Below are 19,741 nucleotides of genomic sequence, written 5' to 3'. Positions count from 1 at the left end.
CTTTCCCTTTCTCTTTGTTTCTTTTTCCAGCAAATGCACCTTGCAAGGTTTTTTTTAAAAATTTAAGAATAAGACTGGGACTAACAGATGGCTTAATGGTTACATTGCTGGACTCCTGTGTAGTCAACTATGGTTTGAGTCCTGGACCAGGGGCTTAAAACTCATACCTCGCGCATGTGTATGCATGCCCAAAATCCCGAGAGGAGAATGGAGGAGAAGGTATTGTGGCATCGCCATCCTCCCCCTCCCCAGAGGTGATTTCTTGCTTTCTGTCTCTGTCTCTCTGGTGAGCACATGTGCCTATAGCAAAAACCTCTCAAAAAAAATTAATAAATGTTAAAAACCTGTAAGAAGATGAAAATATTACACGTCAACATTTGTGTTGGGGCTGAACTGTGGCACAGTGTAAAACACGATGCTCTGCAAGGCAGACCCATGTGGGAAGTCCCAGATTGTGTCTAGAGACTTCCAGAGTATGCCAGGCATGCATATGTCTGTGACCTGGGGTTTGCTGAATCTGGTAGTGGATCACAGCATAAAGACCCTATTGCAGGTGCTGCTTCTATGTCTGTCTTTCTCATGGAAGAAATAAAATAATTCTATTTTTTTAAGCCAAACTTATGAATGTTATTAAAATGATACTTATAAGAAGAAAATGTATTGTCACACATGCTTATTTTTAAAAAGGATGAAAATCTTCTAGCCCTGCAGCCTCCAAAGTTGTGAAAGGGACGAGCTGTAGTAGTATAGTGGTGTAACGCAATGCTCCATCATGCCACAGTGCTGAGTCCACATGGGAAGGCCCCAGGTTGCGTCTTGAGGTCTTCTTTTACTCAAGGGGTGTGCATGTGCACCTGTGATCCTGGCTAGCAGAGACCAGGGGGGATCATGGTATGAAGACCTTTTGGGACTGCCTGTCTATCTCTCTTGGAAAAATAAATAACCTTAAAAAAGTTTCTTGTTGTTGTTGTTGTTGTTGTTTGTTTTTTATTAAGTGAGATTTTTGCTATAGGGCGCATGCTCTTGCCAGAGAGACAGAAAGCAAAAAAATCACACCCCCAGGAGGATGGCCACACCAAAGTACCTTCTACTCCATTCTCCTCTCGGGATTTTGGCGTGCACGCACACATGCCCAGTGTAAGTTTTAAGCCACTGGGTCCAAGACTTGAACCATGGTCAACTATGTGGTAGTCCAGTGATATAACCATTATACCATCTGCTGGTTCCTAAAAAAAGTTTTCAAAGCACAAATTCACAAGCATAGAAGAAAATAATAAACACGTATATAGAAATTAACTAATAAAAAGATATACTAGGAAGAATTTAAAAATGCTAAAGTTAGTTATTTGAGAAAAACTAAAATGTCTACAAACTTCTGGAATATTGATAAGCAAAACAGACAAAATGCACAAATAAACACTATTAGAAATAAAGAGAAGTACAGATACTCAGATATTTAAAAAGATGATATAAACAGCTTTATGTCAATAAACTTGAAAGGTTAGAGAAAATCTGGACAGTTGCCTGAAATCAAGCTCAAAAAGGTGGTAAAAATCTGTATAGTCTCCAGACTTTAAAAGAACTTTGACCCAGCCTCAGTGGTACAATTAGTAGTGGACGCACTGCAGTGGTGGAAACCATATGGCCAGCCACAGGTTTGGATCCCAAGTCTGCTGGAAACTCAGTGAGTGTATGCACTCAAGCTCCTTCGAGTTAGAGGGTGGGAGAAGAGGATCCCAGTGTGATGAGACCATGTTGAAGGTGTTTTTTTAAATTCTGTGTATCTAACTCTCTTTCTCTCATGAAAGAAAGAAACTTAAAAAAAAAAAAAAAAAATCAGTGTTTCTTAAAGGATAGGTCCAGGCCCAGAAAGTTGTACTGCTGAATTTTACCAAAGAGATTATTTATACCTTACATGAAGTATTTTCAGACTTAGAAAGAGGGAATACTTTTATAGTGGGGATAAGCAGTCCTCCAGAGTATCTTGAAGGTTTAAATCTCAACTTTTTTTTTTTTTCTTTGAGAGACTTTTGCTATAGAGCATATGCATGTGACCATATTTGGAAATAGGAACTTGCCTGGTGTGGTTAAGTAAAGTGTCTCAGAGTGAGGTCATTTGGAATATAGGGTCCTCTTATGAGAAAGGAGAATGAGTTCCAGAACACAGGGGAGCAGATCATGGGAAGCAGGAGGCAGACAGCAGTGTGTGTGGCCCTCAGCCAAGGAACACAAACCACGGAAGGTGCAAGAGGCAAGGAAGAATTTGCTCCTCTAGCCTTTAGAGGGAACCTGGCTCTGCTCACACCTGGTTTTGATCTTATGCCCTTCAGAACTTTGAGAGAATAAATTTTAAGCAACCACATTTGTAGCAAATTTCTGAGGTATCTCTAGGAAATGAATGCATCTCCAAATTTTAGATGATTTAAATAACTATTATGTCAAAATCTTAAGACAATAATGTGGGAAAGGACAACCACAAGCTATTCTCCCTATGGATGCAAAACCCATAAATGCATGTTATCCAAGCCAGCAAAGGAATGACCATAGTGGATGGAAAGCACAGTTGAGAGGACATCATCAAAACAGATAATGAAATTTAATATAATTCCAGATAAAGAGGACATACATTACTATCTCCATAAATGTAGAAAACGATTTGATACATTTATATGCACATTTTAATTTAAAAAAGCAATTATGAATAGCTGATTATAAACCTTCCTTAGGAGTGTTAAATATATAAATAGATTATAATTCACATTCTTGGATTGATTAATTCAATATTAAAAAGGTATTAGTTCATGCTAAACAGAGCTATAGATCAAATACTGATCCTCAAACTTAATGTGAAAGAGTAAAGGGTAAAAATAATAGTCACTTTTAAACAAGAATAAGGAGAAGACATATTAAGACTAAAGTGAGCTGTAGTTATTAAGACAGCAAGATATTTTGGAGGAATAGATATATGGCTCAAGGACAGAGTATATAATGCAAAGTGGTTCTGTCCATACTTACACAGAGCTCGCTTTGTAGATTAGTGGTCACGGATGAACCTTTCAATAAGTGATATTAGAACAATTTGTTGTCCATATGGGGAGGAGAAATGAAACTGGACCCCTGTTTTACACTATCCACTAAAATTGACTTCAGTTTTATTAAAGACTGAATATGTGAAAGACAAAAATACAAAGGTATAAAAGACAGTATAGGAAAATACTTTTAAAATCTTTGGATATGGAAGGATTTTTTTTTTTTTTTTTTAGAGGTTTTCGCTTTAGGGGGCGGTGGCTTCCCAAACAACTGAATTCTCAAAGGGATATGCATATGAAAAGAAATGTAATACACCGTAAAGTTATATGTGATTCAATGTAATATAAACAAGATTATGATAATAATAAATAAATTTAAAAATGAGAAAAAAAGAAAATTTTAAAAAAGGGAAAAAAAAAGATAACCATATATGCATGTGTGTGATATGAAGGAAGAGGGAGTGAGGCGGCTTGTATGTAATTCCCATTTTCTGTGCTAAGCCTCTTCTGTATGTTATCTGTTTTATACATGTATAAATTTTTGATTTATATATGTTATAACAACATAATTTATTTGAAAATTTTATACTTATATGTAAGCATAATGTAAAATATATTTACATATAAAATAAATTTCTCTATGAAAATAGAATAGATATATATTATCTGTTTTATATATGTACACTATTAATTATATGTCCTATATAATGAGACTATTAAATAATGATTAACAAATAGAAATAAACATAATCTGAAATTGTCTTTCCTTTAAAGAGAGTGAAATTTGGTATTTGTTTTCTTTTTTTCTTTGGAGAGATTTTTTCGCTATAGGGCGCGTGTGCTCGCCAGACAGACAGAGAGAGACATAGAGACAGAAAGCGAGAAATCACCCCCCAGGGGGGATGGTCACACCGCAATCCCTTCTCCATTCTCCTCTCGGGATCTTGGGCATGCACGCATATGCACCCGGTGTGAGTTCTAAGCCACCGGGTCCGGGACGCAAACCGCAGTCGACTACGTGGGAATCCAGCGACATAGCCATTACGCTAACTGCTGGTTCCCAGATATGGAAGGATTTCTAAACAAAAAGTACTAACTAAAACCCCAAAGGAAAAGGTTGAAAACTAGACTAGACTGAAATTAAGTACTTTGGTTCTTCAAAAACCTAGAGAGTGAAAAGACAGATGCAAACCATAGGAAATTACTGCAACATAACACACCTAACAAAAGAATAGTATTTAGAATGTATTTCAAACTCTTACAGATCTAAAAGGGCCTAATGCAGTATGAAAAGGGCAAACAGCTTTACCAGGTACGTCATGGAAACGTAACCTTTAATATGATAATGTAAGTATAGAATAAGATGCTCAATCTTAGGAGAAGCTGGATAAATGCAATTTTTCAAACCTAGTGAAGTGTATGTCATACCTGCCGTATTGGCTAAAACTATAGATAGGGTAGGCACTGTGAGGTATTGCCGAGGAGATGGGGACACCTGGACAGCCTCTGCGGGAACCATTCGGGCATCAGTGAGTGGAGCAGCATGGGAAGCACCCGAGGCAGCAGTGTGTCCCTAGCGGTGCTGCAGCAGCAGCTCAGTTCTCCGTCAGGGCCGTCTGTCCTGTCAGTGGAACCCATACCGCTAGGGAAATATGTGAATTATAGGAATCTTAGGAACAAACCGAGGTAAAAATAATGTGATTCTATTTATGTAAAGACCAAAAAGTTGTAAAACTGAACTGTATATTTTTAGGAATTCAACTGTATGTGGGAATAGCAAGAGAATAAAGAACAAAAATTTGAAAATGATAATATTCTCTCAGACTGCTGATTGATACATAGGCGTTGTGTGAGGTTCTGTTTTTAGAGGTTTTTGCCTTAGGGTGCGCGCACTTGCTGGAAAGAGAGATTGAGACAGAGATCTTGAGGGAAAGTGAGAAATCACCCCCAGGGTGAATGGCCATGCTGCAATCCCTTCTTCTCCATTTTCCTCCTGGGGTCTTGGGCATACACGCACACATGCCTGGGTCTGGGACTTGAACTGCAGTTGGCCCTGTGGGAGTTCAGCAATGTAAGCACTACACCATCTGCTGACTGTTATGTGAGTTTCTTTGCCTTACCCTTTTTTTTTTCCATATTCATTGAACATTTAATAAAGCCAGTTGTAAAAAATATACATATATACATATAAATTCAACTGGGCAATTTCATAGTCGGTGAGTATTGTTGGTAAAGTCTTCGAATTTTCTATACATATATCCCAAAATTAATGTCTAATTTTTCTAAAGGATATGAAGTTTCTACATTCTTTAATTCTAAAACCTCCAGAGTAAATTTGAAGATCTAGGATAAAAATGTACTTAAGAGCTTACAGCTATTTTCCAAATTTTGAATGGTCACAGGTGCTCCTGTGTCTGCCTTGCTGCTGGTTCTTTTCCTTCCCACCTCCTCTTCTCCCTTTCTGAACCCATCATACAGAGGGGTCCTCAGAAAGTTCATGGAGATGTGTGTGACAAAATGCGTGTAGATTTTAAAATTTTTTGTACCCAAACTCATATTTTAAGTCTACTTTTTCACAAATTTTTGAAGTTACCTCGTATAACTAGAATTCAAACTATGAATTATAAACTAAAAGTTAGGAAGCTCTGGAGCCCTGTACACAGAAACTGTAACCACACACTCACTTGATGATGGAATACCCTGCCATTAGTAGGGTGGTGGTATAAGAAATGTAACAAGAAGCTTCAAACTGTGGGTAAAACTGCCAAATGAATTCCCACCTGTCCAGATGCTCTGCAGGGATCTGACCAGGCCTCCCAGTGGATGCCGAACTGTCAGGGCAGAAACTGCCTGCTGTTTAAGCCTGCTTAGACTGTCTCTGGGAACTGAGACCTAGTCCAGTATTTGCTAGCAGACATGGAATTGTTTATGCTACAATACCAGTGAAAGTGCGGGAAAAGTTAATAGTGAAAAAAAATTGAAAGGAGAGATCATACTTGGTAACAAAGTGAGGGATAGAGAGCTTGCTTATGAGGAAGTATGAAAGTGACAACTCGAAAGAAGAATCATTGGCATTGAGATCAGCTCTTAACTATGGTAACCTTAACAATGACCGATTTTAAAAAATAACATTTTAAATATTTTAATTTCTTAATAAAAAATTTGTATCTTACATTTTAAAATCAGGTTTATAAATAAAAATCTTAACTTTGTAAATATAGAGTGCTGATAAATTCTGAAGATGCACAGAAATATTGCTATTTATAAACAACAGGTGTTGAGTCTGGTGATTACTAGCATTTAGTAATTATTACATTTGAGAGGAATTTATTCTGGGCTGTTTACATTCATCTTAGAAATGACACTTTTCCCCAGATGATTAGAGAGTGGTCTTTAATTGAAAAATATGGGGTTTTAAATACTTTTAAACTTTTTTTTATAGGTTTTTGTCTAAGGGTATATGTGCTCGCTGGGGAAAGAGAAGAGAGAGACAGTGAGAGGGAAAGTGAGAAATCATTACCCAGGGTGGATGGCCATTCTGCAGTCCCTTCTCCCCTGTTCTCCTCAGGCATGCATGTACACATGCCCGGTGTGATTTTAAAGCCTCTGGATCTGGGACTTGATCTGCAGTTGGTCATGTGGGAGTCCAGTGACATAACTGTTATGCCATCTGCTGGCCCCCAAATTTTAAAGATATCTTAATGTTGAAGAATTCATGTTATTACTGTATGACAGTACATGTGAGTGTGAGGTTCCTAATATATTTTCTTTAATCTATAATTAACATCACAAGAAATTTAAAAAAATTAAAGTTTAAATAAATCTTTCTTTACTCAATGTAATTTTGTGTATCCTGAGGGTCTTTATTATATACCAAACAGTAAGCATTTTATGTGTATTGGTTTATTTAAACCTCAGATTAACCTTTTTGTGTAGAGCCTGTTTTGTCCACTTTACAAATGGTTAACTACAACAGAGATAAGGAGTTGTCCAGCTCACGTCGCTAGCAAGTGGTGAAAACTGGATTCAAGCCCAGGCAATCTAGATTTAGAGTCCTAGTTTTTAATGTTGACTACCATGCTATGTGGTTAATTTTACCTTCTGTACCTTGAAGATTGTTTACCAGACTATATATATATTTTTTTTTTGGCATTTCTACTTGTTCATTGCTGACTTACTGAGTATCCTTATCTGTTATTTTAAGAGAAGTTTTGAAGATCAGTAGTAATTAAGTAGTTCTTACAGCTACTTCATGCAGTTGTGGGTTAACATGCTTTGTGACTGGAATGAGTTTAGAAGGTATAAAACTTAGCGTTATGTTTAACCTGCATGTGTGAAAAATCACCATGTTGGGATTAAAGAATGCACTGGACTCGATCCTGTGGTTTATTTAAAGAATAAATTGCCCATTTTCCAGTTTTTAGATTTGTTACTTTGGGCAAATCACCTCACCTTTGCGTTTCGTATGTCAGTAAATATGAGAAAACTGAAGACATTTAGAGATTAAGAACTAGCACTAGACATGTACTGTCTAGTAGAAGTCCTCCTCCATACTCATCTTCCTACTGTGGTTTCTTCCCCACCCACTGTCTTTCTCTTCAGCCTCCCTTCAGACCCACTTTCACCAACTGGTAGCTCAGGAAGAAACCTGGGACTCAGTTTGGATGGCCATCTTTCCTCTCCCCCCCTGCAGCTATAGTATCTTACGTCTCCCTCTAACGCTCTCTTGAGCACCATTATCCCATTCCAGCCCAGCAGCTCCTGCCCAGACTACTCCTGTAGCTTCTGAGATGTCCCCACTCATGTGTGTGCCTTCCTGTACTCCACCCTCCTGTACGCCACAGCTAGAGTGATCTTCCTCAAGTGGAATTGGACTTGGTTCATATCTTGCTCCCCTCACAACCTTTGATTGGCTTTTTATTGCATTCAGATAAATTCTAAAACAACCACAAACTAACCTGATCTGTCTCCTGTTGCTCTCACCTCAGTTCTTATCTTTCTTGCTCACTGTTCCACCTGCAGTCTTATTAGTGTGTGCAGGTATGCCATATGCTCTTCACATTCGCAGACATCCCACGTGCCTAGGACCACACTGTCCAGTTTTTCCTTCCCCTTGCCATACCCCGTTTTCCCCCTGGAGGCTGTGCTGCGTGTGAGCATGGCTTCTCCTCTGGCATACATTTGTGTGGCTCGTTCCAAGCCAAGAGGAACAGGACTTTGACAGTTTGCTTCCAGGACCGGTCAGTTGCTTCTGGGGGGATTTACTTGAAGGATCTATTATCAGTTAAGTTCTCACTTCCTGCACCACTTACTACAAAAATAGTTGTGATGACAGAGCAACAAAAATATAGAAATAATCCTTTTTTCCTTCTGCATTACTTCACAAGAGTTTACTGGTACCAGTTAGAACCTAGTGATCTCTACTGGGTATATACTGTCTAGATATATTTATTTCCTAAGTCTTTTAGCCTAACCCAGTTTATCAGGTTTGTAATGATCTAGCCACTCATCCCTGAAAACAGAAAGTGGTGGCATGGTTTTTGTATCCTAAAACATGACTTTTTCATTATTTTTACAGTGGCCCTTCTTGATTATCTGACACTTTATTAATATCTCTTTATGTATTTTATGTTGCAGACTACTCAGACTATGAAGACAATTCTCTAGAATTTTTGGAAAGATGCTCTTCTCCACTAACTCGATCTTCTGCGAGTTCTCTGGCTCCACGAAGCATGTATTCAGAGAAAACTGCAACCTATCAGTACCCAAGGGCAATTCTGTCTGTTGATCTAAGTGGCGAAAGTATGTGTAACTATGTAATGGTAAAAAGATTAAGATTCCTAAATGTGGAACTGGGAACAAAATGCCTTGTTGCAGGCCTGTTCTATTAGGGCACATAAGTTAAGAAGTTGTTACATGAAAGACAAAAATAGACATTTCAGCTACTTTTAATATATGTAAAGTAAAATGAACTTTTATGCTTCATGGTGGGGGAGATGATAAGGAAACAAGTATTGGTGTTTACTGTATTGATCTGTAGGTGTTTTTACGTATATTTTTGTGTTCTTCACTACTAGTTTACACAGTAGATGTTGCAGTCCATGTTTTATATTGGGAAAGTCATGACACATTTTTGCATAGAAAAATACATCATGACTTTCCCGATGACCTAATAGTAAACATGAGACTTAAAGGTTAAGTAACTTTGGGGCCTAGTTAGTGTTAAAACTCAAACCAAACTTTATCTTAACACATACTGCATCTTCTGCCGAATATTCGTCCCAGTTTCGAAAATGTACTTTGAATTCCTGGTAACAGATCTGTAACCATGGGTCTGGGTCTGTAGTCAGATCAGTGATTTAAACACAATATGGGATTAAGCTGCCGTAAGTAAACAGAGGCCCCGTGGTGCCTGAAATGAGCGCTGGACTTGGAATCTATTTGATTTTCCTGTAAGTGCAGACCTGAGGGTGGAAGGTGTTGAGGGAGCCTTATCTTCCTTCCAGCATGATAAGCAGTAGGAGGGGAGACTTCTGGCTCTAGCTGTGGCTTGAGAAGGAGCTCCAACACAGTCGGGACCAGTCAGGGAGTGAGCAACGGGCTGGGGTGGTGTCAAGTCCAGGGATCTTTCTGGGTGAGCACTTCCAGGGTTTTCCTTTCTTCTGAGTACCCTACATGGCAGACTAGGTTATGTGTCTTCTTTGGCCCAGGTACCACCTTTCTCTTCTACACCTCTTTCCTCTCTCATTGCAGAAAAAAAGATTTTCTTCCCATTACTCTAAATTAAGTGTGCAGCACTTTTGAGATCTTAACTTAAACAAGTTTTAAGTGGGACAAAGAATAAAGAAAAGCTCCCTTTTCTCTTTTCCAACAAACATAGGTCTCCCTTTTTCCATTTGGTCCATTTATTCATAACCCACTTATACATTACAATTATTACTGTGCTGCGTCTAAAATATAACAGTTCCTGAGTCCCTTCACAGAACACAGTTATATGAGATTGCTTGGAGGATCTTGACAAAATACAGCTTCTGAGTGACTCTGTGGGCCAGCGGGGTTGAAATCACATATAAACACCAATGCTAATCCGTCAGGGTCTGAGAGTGATGGAAAACGGGTTGGTCTGTGGGCTAGCTGTGGTGCTGGGCTGAGAACACTTGAGAGAGGATGGAAGGAGTTGTAGATAGGCACCTTTTTCATTTTTTTTTTTATTTAAAAAAATTTTTTAAAGAATTACTTAATTTTATTTATTCATTCATTTTAATTTGACCAGAGAAAGACAGAGAGCGAGAGCAAGGAAGCAAACTGTGGTTGGCCATGTGGGACTGTCCAGCACCTTAACCACCATGCCACCTGCTGGTCACCTCATTTTCTTTTTTAACATCCATCCTTTCATCTTGTTAGATAGAAAGAGACAGGCACACTCAACAAAGTTTTCATGCTGCTGTCTACCCAGCCTCAGCCATCTGGGATCATAGGCACACACACATGCCTGTGTGCACAGGGAGGCCTCAGGGTACAGACTCAGGCCCTTCTTATGGCTACAGCATCACAGAGCATTGTGCTACCCTGCAGCACTGTGGCCGGCCTGACCCCTGACTTACGCTTTATTGCTGCCCTGCCCTTCATATTGTTGAGTGCTGAGCTAGAGGAGAGAAAAGGAACAGTGGCGAGGGCAGAGGTCCTGGACCAGAGGTTTCTAGCCGGTGTCAGAGCCTCCAGGAGAGCTTGGTAAAGCATGTTTCTCGGGCAAACCCTCATTTCTGATTCCTAACAAGTTCCTAGAAGGTGATGATTTTGCCAGTATGAAAACTGCTCTTTGAGGACACTGACTCAGAAGACAGTAGTGATAGTTGAAGGAGTAACAGCTGGGAGGTCATGGGGTCCTTATAGCCACATAGTTGGAGCCATTGTGCAGGTGGTTGTTTAAGTCTAAGGGGGGGACTTTTTTTTTTTTTTTGAGAGGTTTCGCTATAGGGCGCGTGCGCTTGCCAGGTAGACAGAGACATAGAGACAGAAAGCGAGAAATCACCCCCCAGGGGGGATGGTCATGCCACAATCCCTTCTCCTCCATTCTCCTCTTGGGATCTTGGGCACGCATGCACACAGCGTGAGTTTAAGCCACCAGGTCCAGGACGCGAACCGCTGTCAACTATGTGGGAGTCCAGCGGCATAGCCATTACGCCAACTGCTGGCTCCCTGGGGGGGGACTTTTATATGCTTTGTTTATCTGACTGTCAACCCAGTGGCCCATTCACTCAGCTGCAAATTCAGCCAAGCATATGTTTAATGTTTCTGAGCTAGTCATTCAGACTGGGGATTCTGGCCCACATGTTAAATTTGTATGCCAAAACCATAAAATATAGTGAGTTTGGCCATGAAAGGGATGTAAGATAGACACTGATTTCTTTCAATTATATAGTTTTAAATTAAATTTATTATCAGCTGTGTTACAATGATTGCTATTCACAAAGTACCATGTACAAGAGGTGTTTCAAAATTCATTAATAGTTGTGGTATGAAAGAAAAACTATGCATTGGTTTCAAGACCTTTACACCAAAATAAACTCAGGCTTTAATTGAAATTTTCCATGGACTTTTTGAAGTTCCCAGCTGTGTGCTGCAATGGTATTTGAAAATGTTTATCCATGTTTTGGTCTGCCATTTCAAAACATCAATTTATGTTTAGAAAAGCTCAAGAGAAAATACTAATCTTGGGTTTAAGCCAGCAAGATTGTAGATGGATGAAATTTTCTTTGTTAGATTTTCGAAACTAGTCATGTAATATTAGAATTTCCACATCTTCTTTCTCTATGAATGCTTTCATATTTTTTTTACTATTACCTCATTCTATGAATGTTCTCCAAGATGTCTGAAGGCCCCAGAAAAAGGAAAATATTTATTATAAAACATTAAAAAATTAAAACCAAGATATTGTCAGAGATAAAAATAAGATTAGAAGCTAACTTAAGATTAGAAGAAACACTTAAATCATCTGAAATATTTAAAATGTAAATAGCATTAACTTTTTTAGTTTGAACTTAGCCAGCTTTCCTCTGGTCTGATAAAACGTGAACAGCACATTTTATCTCTGACGATCCCTTCCTTACCTTTCCACGAACATTCTGGAGCAGGTACAGTCAGTTCTCTTTCTAAGCACTGGGTGGTAGCCTTCAGTAGTGCAGATGTGCTTACTCATGCATTGCGACATCATAGAGAGGGGATCTAACTGATGAGCAGGGGAGAGAGGAGCCCAGAGTGCGACCAGAGGAGAGGCTAGTGAAGTCTTGTGGTTAAAGGTTCTGACCAGCTGTCAGTTCAGGAGCTCACAGAAACCGTAAGGCCTTCTGCCATGAGTCTTGTGACAACTGTTAGTTTTTCAAACATTTCTCCATCTACAGTACTGTAGAACCTTCTGTGTGGCATCTGGCCACCTTTTTTTTTTTTTTTTTTAATGAGTTATTGTTTATTTTTTAACGTTTTTATTTAATTTTATGTATTATCATGATCTTCTAATATTACATTGATGGCCATCTTTTTCTCCCCCTTTATTGAAGTAAAGATTTTATGTTTGTCTTGTTTATTTTTTCTCCATTGCCTAAGCAAAATGGCAAGCTTCGATGTTATAAACACCAACCTAAAACCTGGCATTTAAGTGGTGTTGTATGTAGTAAGCATCCATATAACCTAGTTTCTAGGGTATACTATTAATTTTTAAAAGATTTTTAAAATCAAAATGAAGTTAATATGTTTTTAAAATTCTTTGGGGAGCTCATGATCCAAGTTTAAGGATTACTTAAGTTGAAATGATGAAGGACACGGAAATAGCCATTATTCCAACTGCTAGTCCCAACTGAGCTTTCTTTATCTTTTTTTTTTTTTTTCAATTTGCCAGATGGGGTATGCCCTCACCAGAGACAGATGAGAGAAAGAGAGAGAGAGAGAAAGTGTACTTCACAGGGAATATTTCCTGTTCTTCACAATCCCTTCTTCTGCATTTCTGTAACATTTTGGAAATTTGGGCACAGATGCACACACTCTTGGTATGTTTTTTTTAAGACTTTAAGTCTGGAACACAAAATGGGTGATTGGCTACATGAGACCCAGCCACCTTAACCATCAGGCTAATGGCTGGCCCCCTTTTTTTTTTTTTTTTTTTTAATGAGTTATTGTTTATTTTTTAACGTTTTTATTTAATTTTATGTATTATCATGATCTTCTAATATTACATTGATGGCCATCTTTTTCTCCCCCTTTATTGAAGTAAAGATTTTATGTTTGTCTTGTTTATTTTTTCTCCATTGCCTAAGCAAAATGGCAAGCTTCGATGTTATAAACACCAACCTAAAACCTGGCATTTAAGTGGTGTTGTATGTAGTAAGCATCCATATAACCTAGTTTCTAGGGTATACTATTAATTTTTAAAAGATTTTTAAAATCAAAATGAAGTTAATATGTTTTTAAAATTCTTTGGGGAGCTCATGATCCAAGTTTAAGGATTACTTAAGTTGAAATGATGAAGGACACGGGCTTGAGAAGCAAGCGGCCCTGGTGCTCAGCTGGCCCTCCCACTCCCTGTGGCTCAGGCACATTGTATCTTACATTTAAAGCGCTTGATATAGATGGTACCTGGGCAGTACAGGCAGTGCTGTGATACTGTTGATAAGAGTACCATTGGTATTTAACCCTAGGCAAATGCCTTAGCTGCTCTGTAATTATTTATCTCCCCAGTACAAGTAATAAAATCTGTTCTTTTCCAACCCAGAGTTCTTATGAAAGGGATTGTGTTTGTGAAAATGTGTGGAAACCATGTATACGTAAATTATTAATGTCAGCCTTGATTGATCATTACCTCCATAAGCATGAAGATCAGAGGATACGTAGAGTTACGTATGATTAGTATACACATTAAGATGTGTACTTTTTTTCTTTTTTGGAGAGGTTTCTACTATAGGGTGCATGCACTCACCAGAAAGACAGAGAGAGACAGAGAGACAGAAAGTGAGAAATCACCACCCCCAAGGGGGATGGCTACACCACAGTCCTTTCTCCTCCATTCTCCTCTTGGGATCTTGGGCACGCATGCACACATGCCCAACGTGAGTTTAAGCCACTGGGTCTGGGACTCGAACCGCAGTTGACTACATGGGAGTCCAGAGACATAGCCATTACACTAACTGCCTGCTGGTCCTGAGATGTATACTTAATAACCAAAGCCTCAAAAGTCATTTGGAACAAGTACTCTATTCCCATTTGTTTGCCTCCTCCCCTTTAAATGCTTACCAGCTTATAATCACTTCCCTAGCTCCATTCTTTCAGAAAAATGACATACAGATAGAAAAAAAAAAAAGTTGTGCTGAATGTAGTTTCTCTGTGTATTCTAGACTTATCAGATGTGGAATTCCTAGATGATTCTTCAACAGAGAGTTTGCTTCTGAGTGGCGATGAGTACAATCAGGATTTTGATTCAACCAATTTTGAGGAATCTCAGGATGAAGATGATGCCCTGAATGAAATTGTACGATGTATTTGTGAGCTGGATGAGGAGAATGGCTTTATGATTCAGGTAATTGGTTAACATCTCTTCCTTACAGACACAGATGAATTATTTCAGGTTTCACGAAGTACTGCCCAGTGTTTTCTAACCACCTTACTGAAGATAGGTTTTCAAATTGTTTTATGATTAAAATAGCAATAGTAATGAATAGGAAATCTCTTCACTGAATTTTAATGAAATAAACAACTTTCTTGTTTTAGGGTTACTGTCTTCTACTAAACTATTTAGTTTGAGGCCTTCAATCTGATAAATATATATATATATATATATGTGCGTGTGTGCGTGTGTGTGTGTGCGTATATATATACATATATATGTATATATATACACACATAATAATTTTACTTTGCTAGAGAGCTTGCACACTTGCAAGAGAGGGAGGGAAAGTGAGAAAGCACCTTTCCTCAAGGATGGGCACATCCTAGGCCTTTGTCCTTCATCTCTTCCCTCCTTTTGGGATTTTGGGCCTGTATGTTCACGTGCCCATCATGTTTCTCAAGCTGACAGGTCCAGGTTTCAAACTGCGCAGTCGGCCATGTAGAATCCAACTACCGTATCACCAGCTGGCCCCTGACTCCCTTTAAGGTGACAAAGCTAACTCCCTTTAAGGTGACTAAGCCTGCACACTGAAAGGTGGACTCAGCAACCCTTCTCTTGTATGTTGGCTTCAGGATGCTTGGTGATTATCAGCTTACAGTCACACTTCAGTGGGCAGAAAGTGAAATATGTAAGTTCCCAGTATTCACAAAGAAGAGAGGAAAGGGAAAACTTTGCTCCAAGGGTTAACAACCTCTCCCTGAGGAATGATATCTTTGAGCAAAAAAGAGAAGCATAACCCATATTTTGTGGTGATATATGGGAGATTTGGAGATATTAGTTAAAGGAATGAAGAAAGGGTAATCTTTTTTTCTCTCTGTTTTCCTCACATTGTGCAAGTAAAAATTAGTGTCTTTATCATATAGGTGGTACTTTAAGAGGTCATTACTACAGAGAGTACTAAAAATTTGCTTTAAAAGAACTTTAGGCACTTCAGTAAGCTTTGTGATTGCTTAGAAGTCAGTGGGAAATAGATGAGGGAAATTAAGACTTTTTATGCTTTAAGTAATTTTTTTTCCATAGTTTATTTTTCTACATTCAACCGCTATATATCCTTACAGCTTATAAAATGAATTTTTCCAGCAGGCATACACCGTGTATTAGTTCAGTGAAGGGTATTATCATACACATTATCATCAACAAATAATTTTCATTTTTGTATCCCTTAAATGTTTTGCTTCTTATCAGAGTGCATTTTAACAGGTGCAACAAAAAGAAGCTCTTGAGACAGTTGACTATTTCAAAGATAAAATGCATCTTAAGTGATGACTTGCTTTTGTCATGTGGAGTAAGAGTTGCACTGACATGCAGCCAGTTATGAGGGAGGGCCTCTGTGTGGTTCCAATGCGTGGCGGTGACTGTAGCGCTCCTCTGTTTCTGGCAGTGTGAAGAGTGCCTGTGCTGGCAGCACAGCGTGTGCATGGGGCTGCTGGAGGAGAGCATTCCAGAGCAGTACATCTGCTACGTCTGCCGGGACCCCCCGGGTAAGGCGGCTTCCCTCACCTCTTCTAGAGTGTGCCCACTCTGGGAAGCAGTGTTACTACTTGGTCAAGTAGACTCTGCTTCCATATTAAAACTGTGCACAACATTTTGTCACCGTTATAGTTTCCTTTTCTGTATTCATTGTTTAGATAAATGCATTCGCTTAAATGTATCAAGAAAATTTCTGCCATACCAGGAAGGGGAAGAATTATGGCTTTTTTTTTTTTTTTTTTTGAGAATGGTTAGCCATTGTCTGCTCCTATGTATGACATACTAGGCTCATTTATGGAAATTTAAGCAGACTCACGTTCTGGCTTACACTCCTCTGACATGTTTTGTTTTGTTTTGTTTTGTTTTTTGAGAGATTTTCACTGTAGGGCGCGTGCGCTTGCCAGACAGACAGAGAGAGACATAGAGACAGAAAGCGAGAAATCACCCCCCAGGGGGGATGGTCACGCCGCAATCCCTTCTCCTCCATTCTCCTCTCGGGATCTTGGGCACGCACGCACACGCGCCCGGCGTGAGTTTTAAGCCACCGGGTCCGGGACACGAACCGCGGGCGACTACGTGGGAGTCCAGCGACCTAGCCATTACACTAACTGCTGGTTCTCTTTGGTTTTCTTTTTTTTTTTTTTTTTTTTTTTGGACAGAGTCCTCTGACATGTTTTGGAAAACTTCCTGGTAGGACTGTATATCCAGCTGTAGGGCAGGTGGGGTCTCCAATCATTCCCTGTAACCCCTTCATGTTACAGATGAGATAGCTAAGGGCACAGGAAGTTGCAGGTCTTGTGCAGAGTGGTGGCATTAGACATGGCAGACTGAAATGCAACTGTGTTTTGACTCATTCCTTTTTGCTTCCTACTTAGCACATTCTGCAGTGCTAGAAGACCTTTGGGTAGATAATTTCAACCTTGGTAGCAGAAAACAATTAGGTATTCTTATTCTTACATAAAAGCGAGTGAATTGTTTCCATGCATAGCCAAGAAAAGAAAAGAAAAAAGTCACAGTAAATTATTCAAACCTATATGGATATAGGCATTTATTTATTCATTCTCCAGCATTTACTGTAGACATTTGCTGTTCATTGTGTTCATACAGTAACAAATGTAGGTCATTCACTCATTCAGCAGCATTTATCGGATGCCTTCTATTTGCCACACACTGTGGTAAGATGATTTAAATGATGACTTCAGCTGTCTAACAGGAGAGGTCACAGAGACATAAGCATCCAGTTGTAATAGATCTAACTTGTATTGATTCTAAGGACATGGGTGAGTCAAGACTCTATGAGATCATGGACCTGAGAGGAAAGTCCCTAGTTACCCCACTAGAACTCTTATTTCATCCAGTTCAAAACAAAGTTTAATGACAGAAAGCAAGGAACCTTTCTATCTTCTACTTAGCCCTTTTAGCCTTTTTTAGAGGATAGATGATGGGCCCATAAAAAAAGAAAGCAGTGTGCTCAGAGTTCTTTCTGCAGGTGTCATCTGCCACATTCTGAATAGAGCCTTGTCCTTGGTGGGCAGGAGCGTTGAAGGTGTGGAGGAACTCTTACAACAGTGCTTCCTCAGAACACTGTCTTTTCTTTTGAATTTGCTTAGTGCTCAAGCTGGCCAGACTCACTGAGAAATGTTAGCAGGGAGCAAAGGAAGGGAAATCTGAATAAGTAGAATCCTTTGTGACTTTAATGTGATCTTCATCTACAGGTCAGAGGTGGAGTGCAAAGTATCGTTATGATAAGGATTGGTTGAATAATGGGAGAATGTGCGGGTTATCATTTTTAAAAGAAAACTATTCTCATCTCAATGCCAAAAAGATAGTTTCCACACATCACCTGCTTGCTGATGTCTATGGCGTTACGGAAGTGCTGCACGGGTTACAGCTGAAGATCGGAATACTGAAGTAAGTGGGGGGCAGTGAAGGGAGGGTCATGCCCAAGCATCTGTTTTAATTAAAGTGAAACAGTTGGCCTTTGGAAGAGAGAGTAGCTACTTGGAAAAAGTTTAATGTTCAAAAACAAGGGAGGATTGGTACCTTCTTGGATAAGTGCTTCCTGCCTGTTGTCCTGGAACAGATAAGCTTGGTGAAAGGTAGGCAGGGCAGCGGCAACTTTCAGTTCCCATCCACAGTTCAGGGTGCTCCCCACACGCACAGGGGGAAGTGCGGCTGCTGTGGTGAACCCTGCACTTTATGTCCTCCTTCAGGATGCTGTCTAGATGAGAGGGATTCGAGGCAGCACGAGTGTATTTTTTAATTGCCTTAAGATTGATTGAGAAGGGACGAAGGGAGCCCGACAGATCATGGAATCCATCTTTCCTGTGTACCAGAAGTATTTTGGTCATTTCAGATAGCTTTCTTTTAAAAGAAGCCTGAGCCTCCCTAAATAACTTATTGAATATTCTAGCAGTTCTATTTTCAGTCCTTCCTATTGCCTGAGTAGAATTTTCATTTAAAAAAGCAGATAAAAAACATTTTATATCAAGATAGGAGTCACTGGTTCTTTACAAGATTTCCTTCACTTGGACTCACTTGCCTCAGCTGGAGACTTGCCTTCCTTCTGTCCTCTCCTCCCACGCTGCCACGTGCCACCCATTGTAGTTCCTGAACATCCATCATCCTTCAGTTTCTTTTTATTTACCAAATATTCGAGCTAAACCAAATCATAGTCCCTGAATGAAGCATGCTTTTCTCATAGCTCCAGGCTTTTACTCACATTCAAAATCACCTTCTACCACTAGTCCCCTAGCAGGTGCCTCTTCCTGAGTGCCTGCCCAGCTAGTATTGATCATGCCCTTCTTGGTAAACTCCTGCGCACTGGCGATATGCACCTTGCCACACTTGATTTTCTTGTCTTTCCTTACTATACCACAGGCTGCTTTAAGTTAGGGCATGTATCTTTCATCATTTTGTCCCCAGCATTGAAGGTAGGGGTAAGTATTCAGTGACTTGTTTATTAAATGAAAGTTGCTTCAGTTGTATGTTAAAAACCTGAAAATACGGATTTCTTTATAAAGAGTACATCAGTGCTAAGTTTCAAAAGAGACTAATTGATTAGGCTTTTTTTTTTTTTTTTTTTTTTGGTGGTGGGTGGGTTTGCCCCAGAGAGACAAAGAGAGGAAAAGTGAGAAATCAACCCCACGAGGAAATGGCTATGCTGTAATCCCTTCCCCATTCTCTTGGCATTTTGGGCAAGCACATACCTGTGCCTAGCGTGATTTTCAAGCTGTTGAATCCAGGGCTCAAACCATGGTTGGCCATGTGGAAGTCCAGTGCCTTAGCCACTAAACCACCTACTGGCCCCTTATGGGCATTTGTTTAAATATCTAACTTTCCTTTTCTTCACTTGAATTTTGCTGTGGATTTTAACTAGCCTACTTCTGCCTCATATGCCATAGGTCTTCTTTTTGTCAGTATTTCTAATAATAATAGTACTTCTTACCTACTATTTGTCAGCAGTTGGTACTTTCATATGATATTTCAATTTATCTTCACAGATAAGCCTGGAAGATAGATCTCCCCTTGTTTTATAGATGGGTAGTCAGAGACACGTTATTTAGCTTGTTAAGCTCTTCAGTGG

At 39.4% G+C, this 19,741-nt stretch overlaps 1 protein-coding gene and 1 long non-coding RNA gene across 2 annotated transcripts in view; one reads left to right on the top strand and one right to left on the bottom strand.

Moving 5' to 3' along the window:
* LOC102478342 (uncharacterized) overlaps positions 1-12,277 on the bottom strand; it is a 49,058-nt gene extending 36,781 nt beyond the window's left edge. The window contains exon 1 of the long non-coding RNA XR_001370909.2: positions 12,140-12,277. This is a non-coding gene — a long non-coding RNA (uncharacterized LOC102478342). The remainder of the gene's footprint in view (positions 1-12,139) is intronic.
* PHF20L1 (PHD finger protein 20 like 1) overlaps positions 1-19,741 on the top strand; it is an 86,267-nt gene that overhangs the window by 59,949 nt on the left and 6,577 nt on the right. Inside the window, exons 15-18 of the mRNA XM_014590543.2 lie at positions 8,667-8,831; positions 14,414-14,595; positions 16,067-16,166; positions 17,871-18,066. Of these exons, the coding sequence (XP_014446029.1) occupies positions 8,667-8,831; positions 14,414-14,595; positions 16,067-16,166; positions 17,871-18,066 (643 nt within the window). The remainder of the gene's footprint in view (positions 1-8,666; positions 8,832-14,413; positions 14,596-16,066; positions 16,167-17,870; positions 18,067-19,741) is intronic.

The sequence above is a fragment of the Tupaia chinensis genome, unplaced genomic scaffold, assembly GCF_000334495.1.
Source record: "Tupaia chinensis unplaced genomic scaffold, TupChi_1.0 Scaffold000459_1, whole genome shotgun sequence".
NCBI classification, from domain to species: Eukaryota; Metazoa; Chordata; class Mammalia; order Scandentia; family Tupaiidae; genus Tupaia; species Tupaia belangeri.
This window is presented reverse-complemented; position numbering and strand designations above follow the sequence as displayed.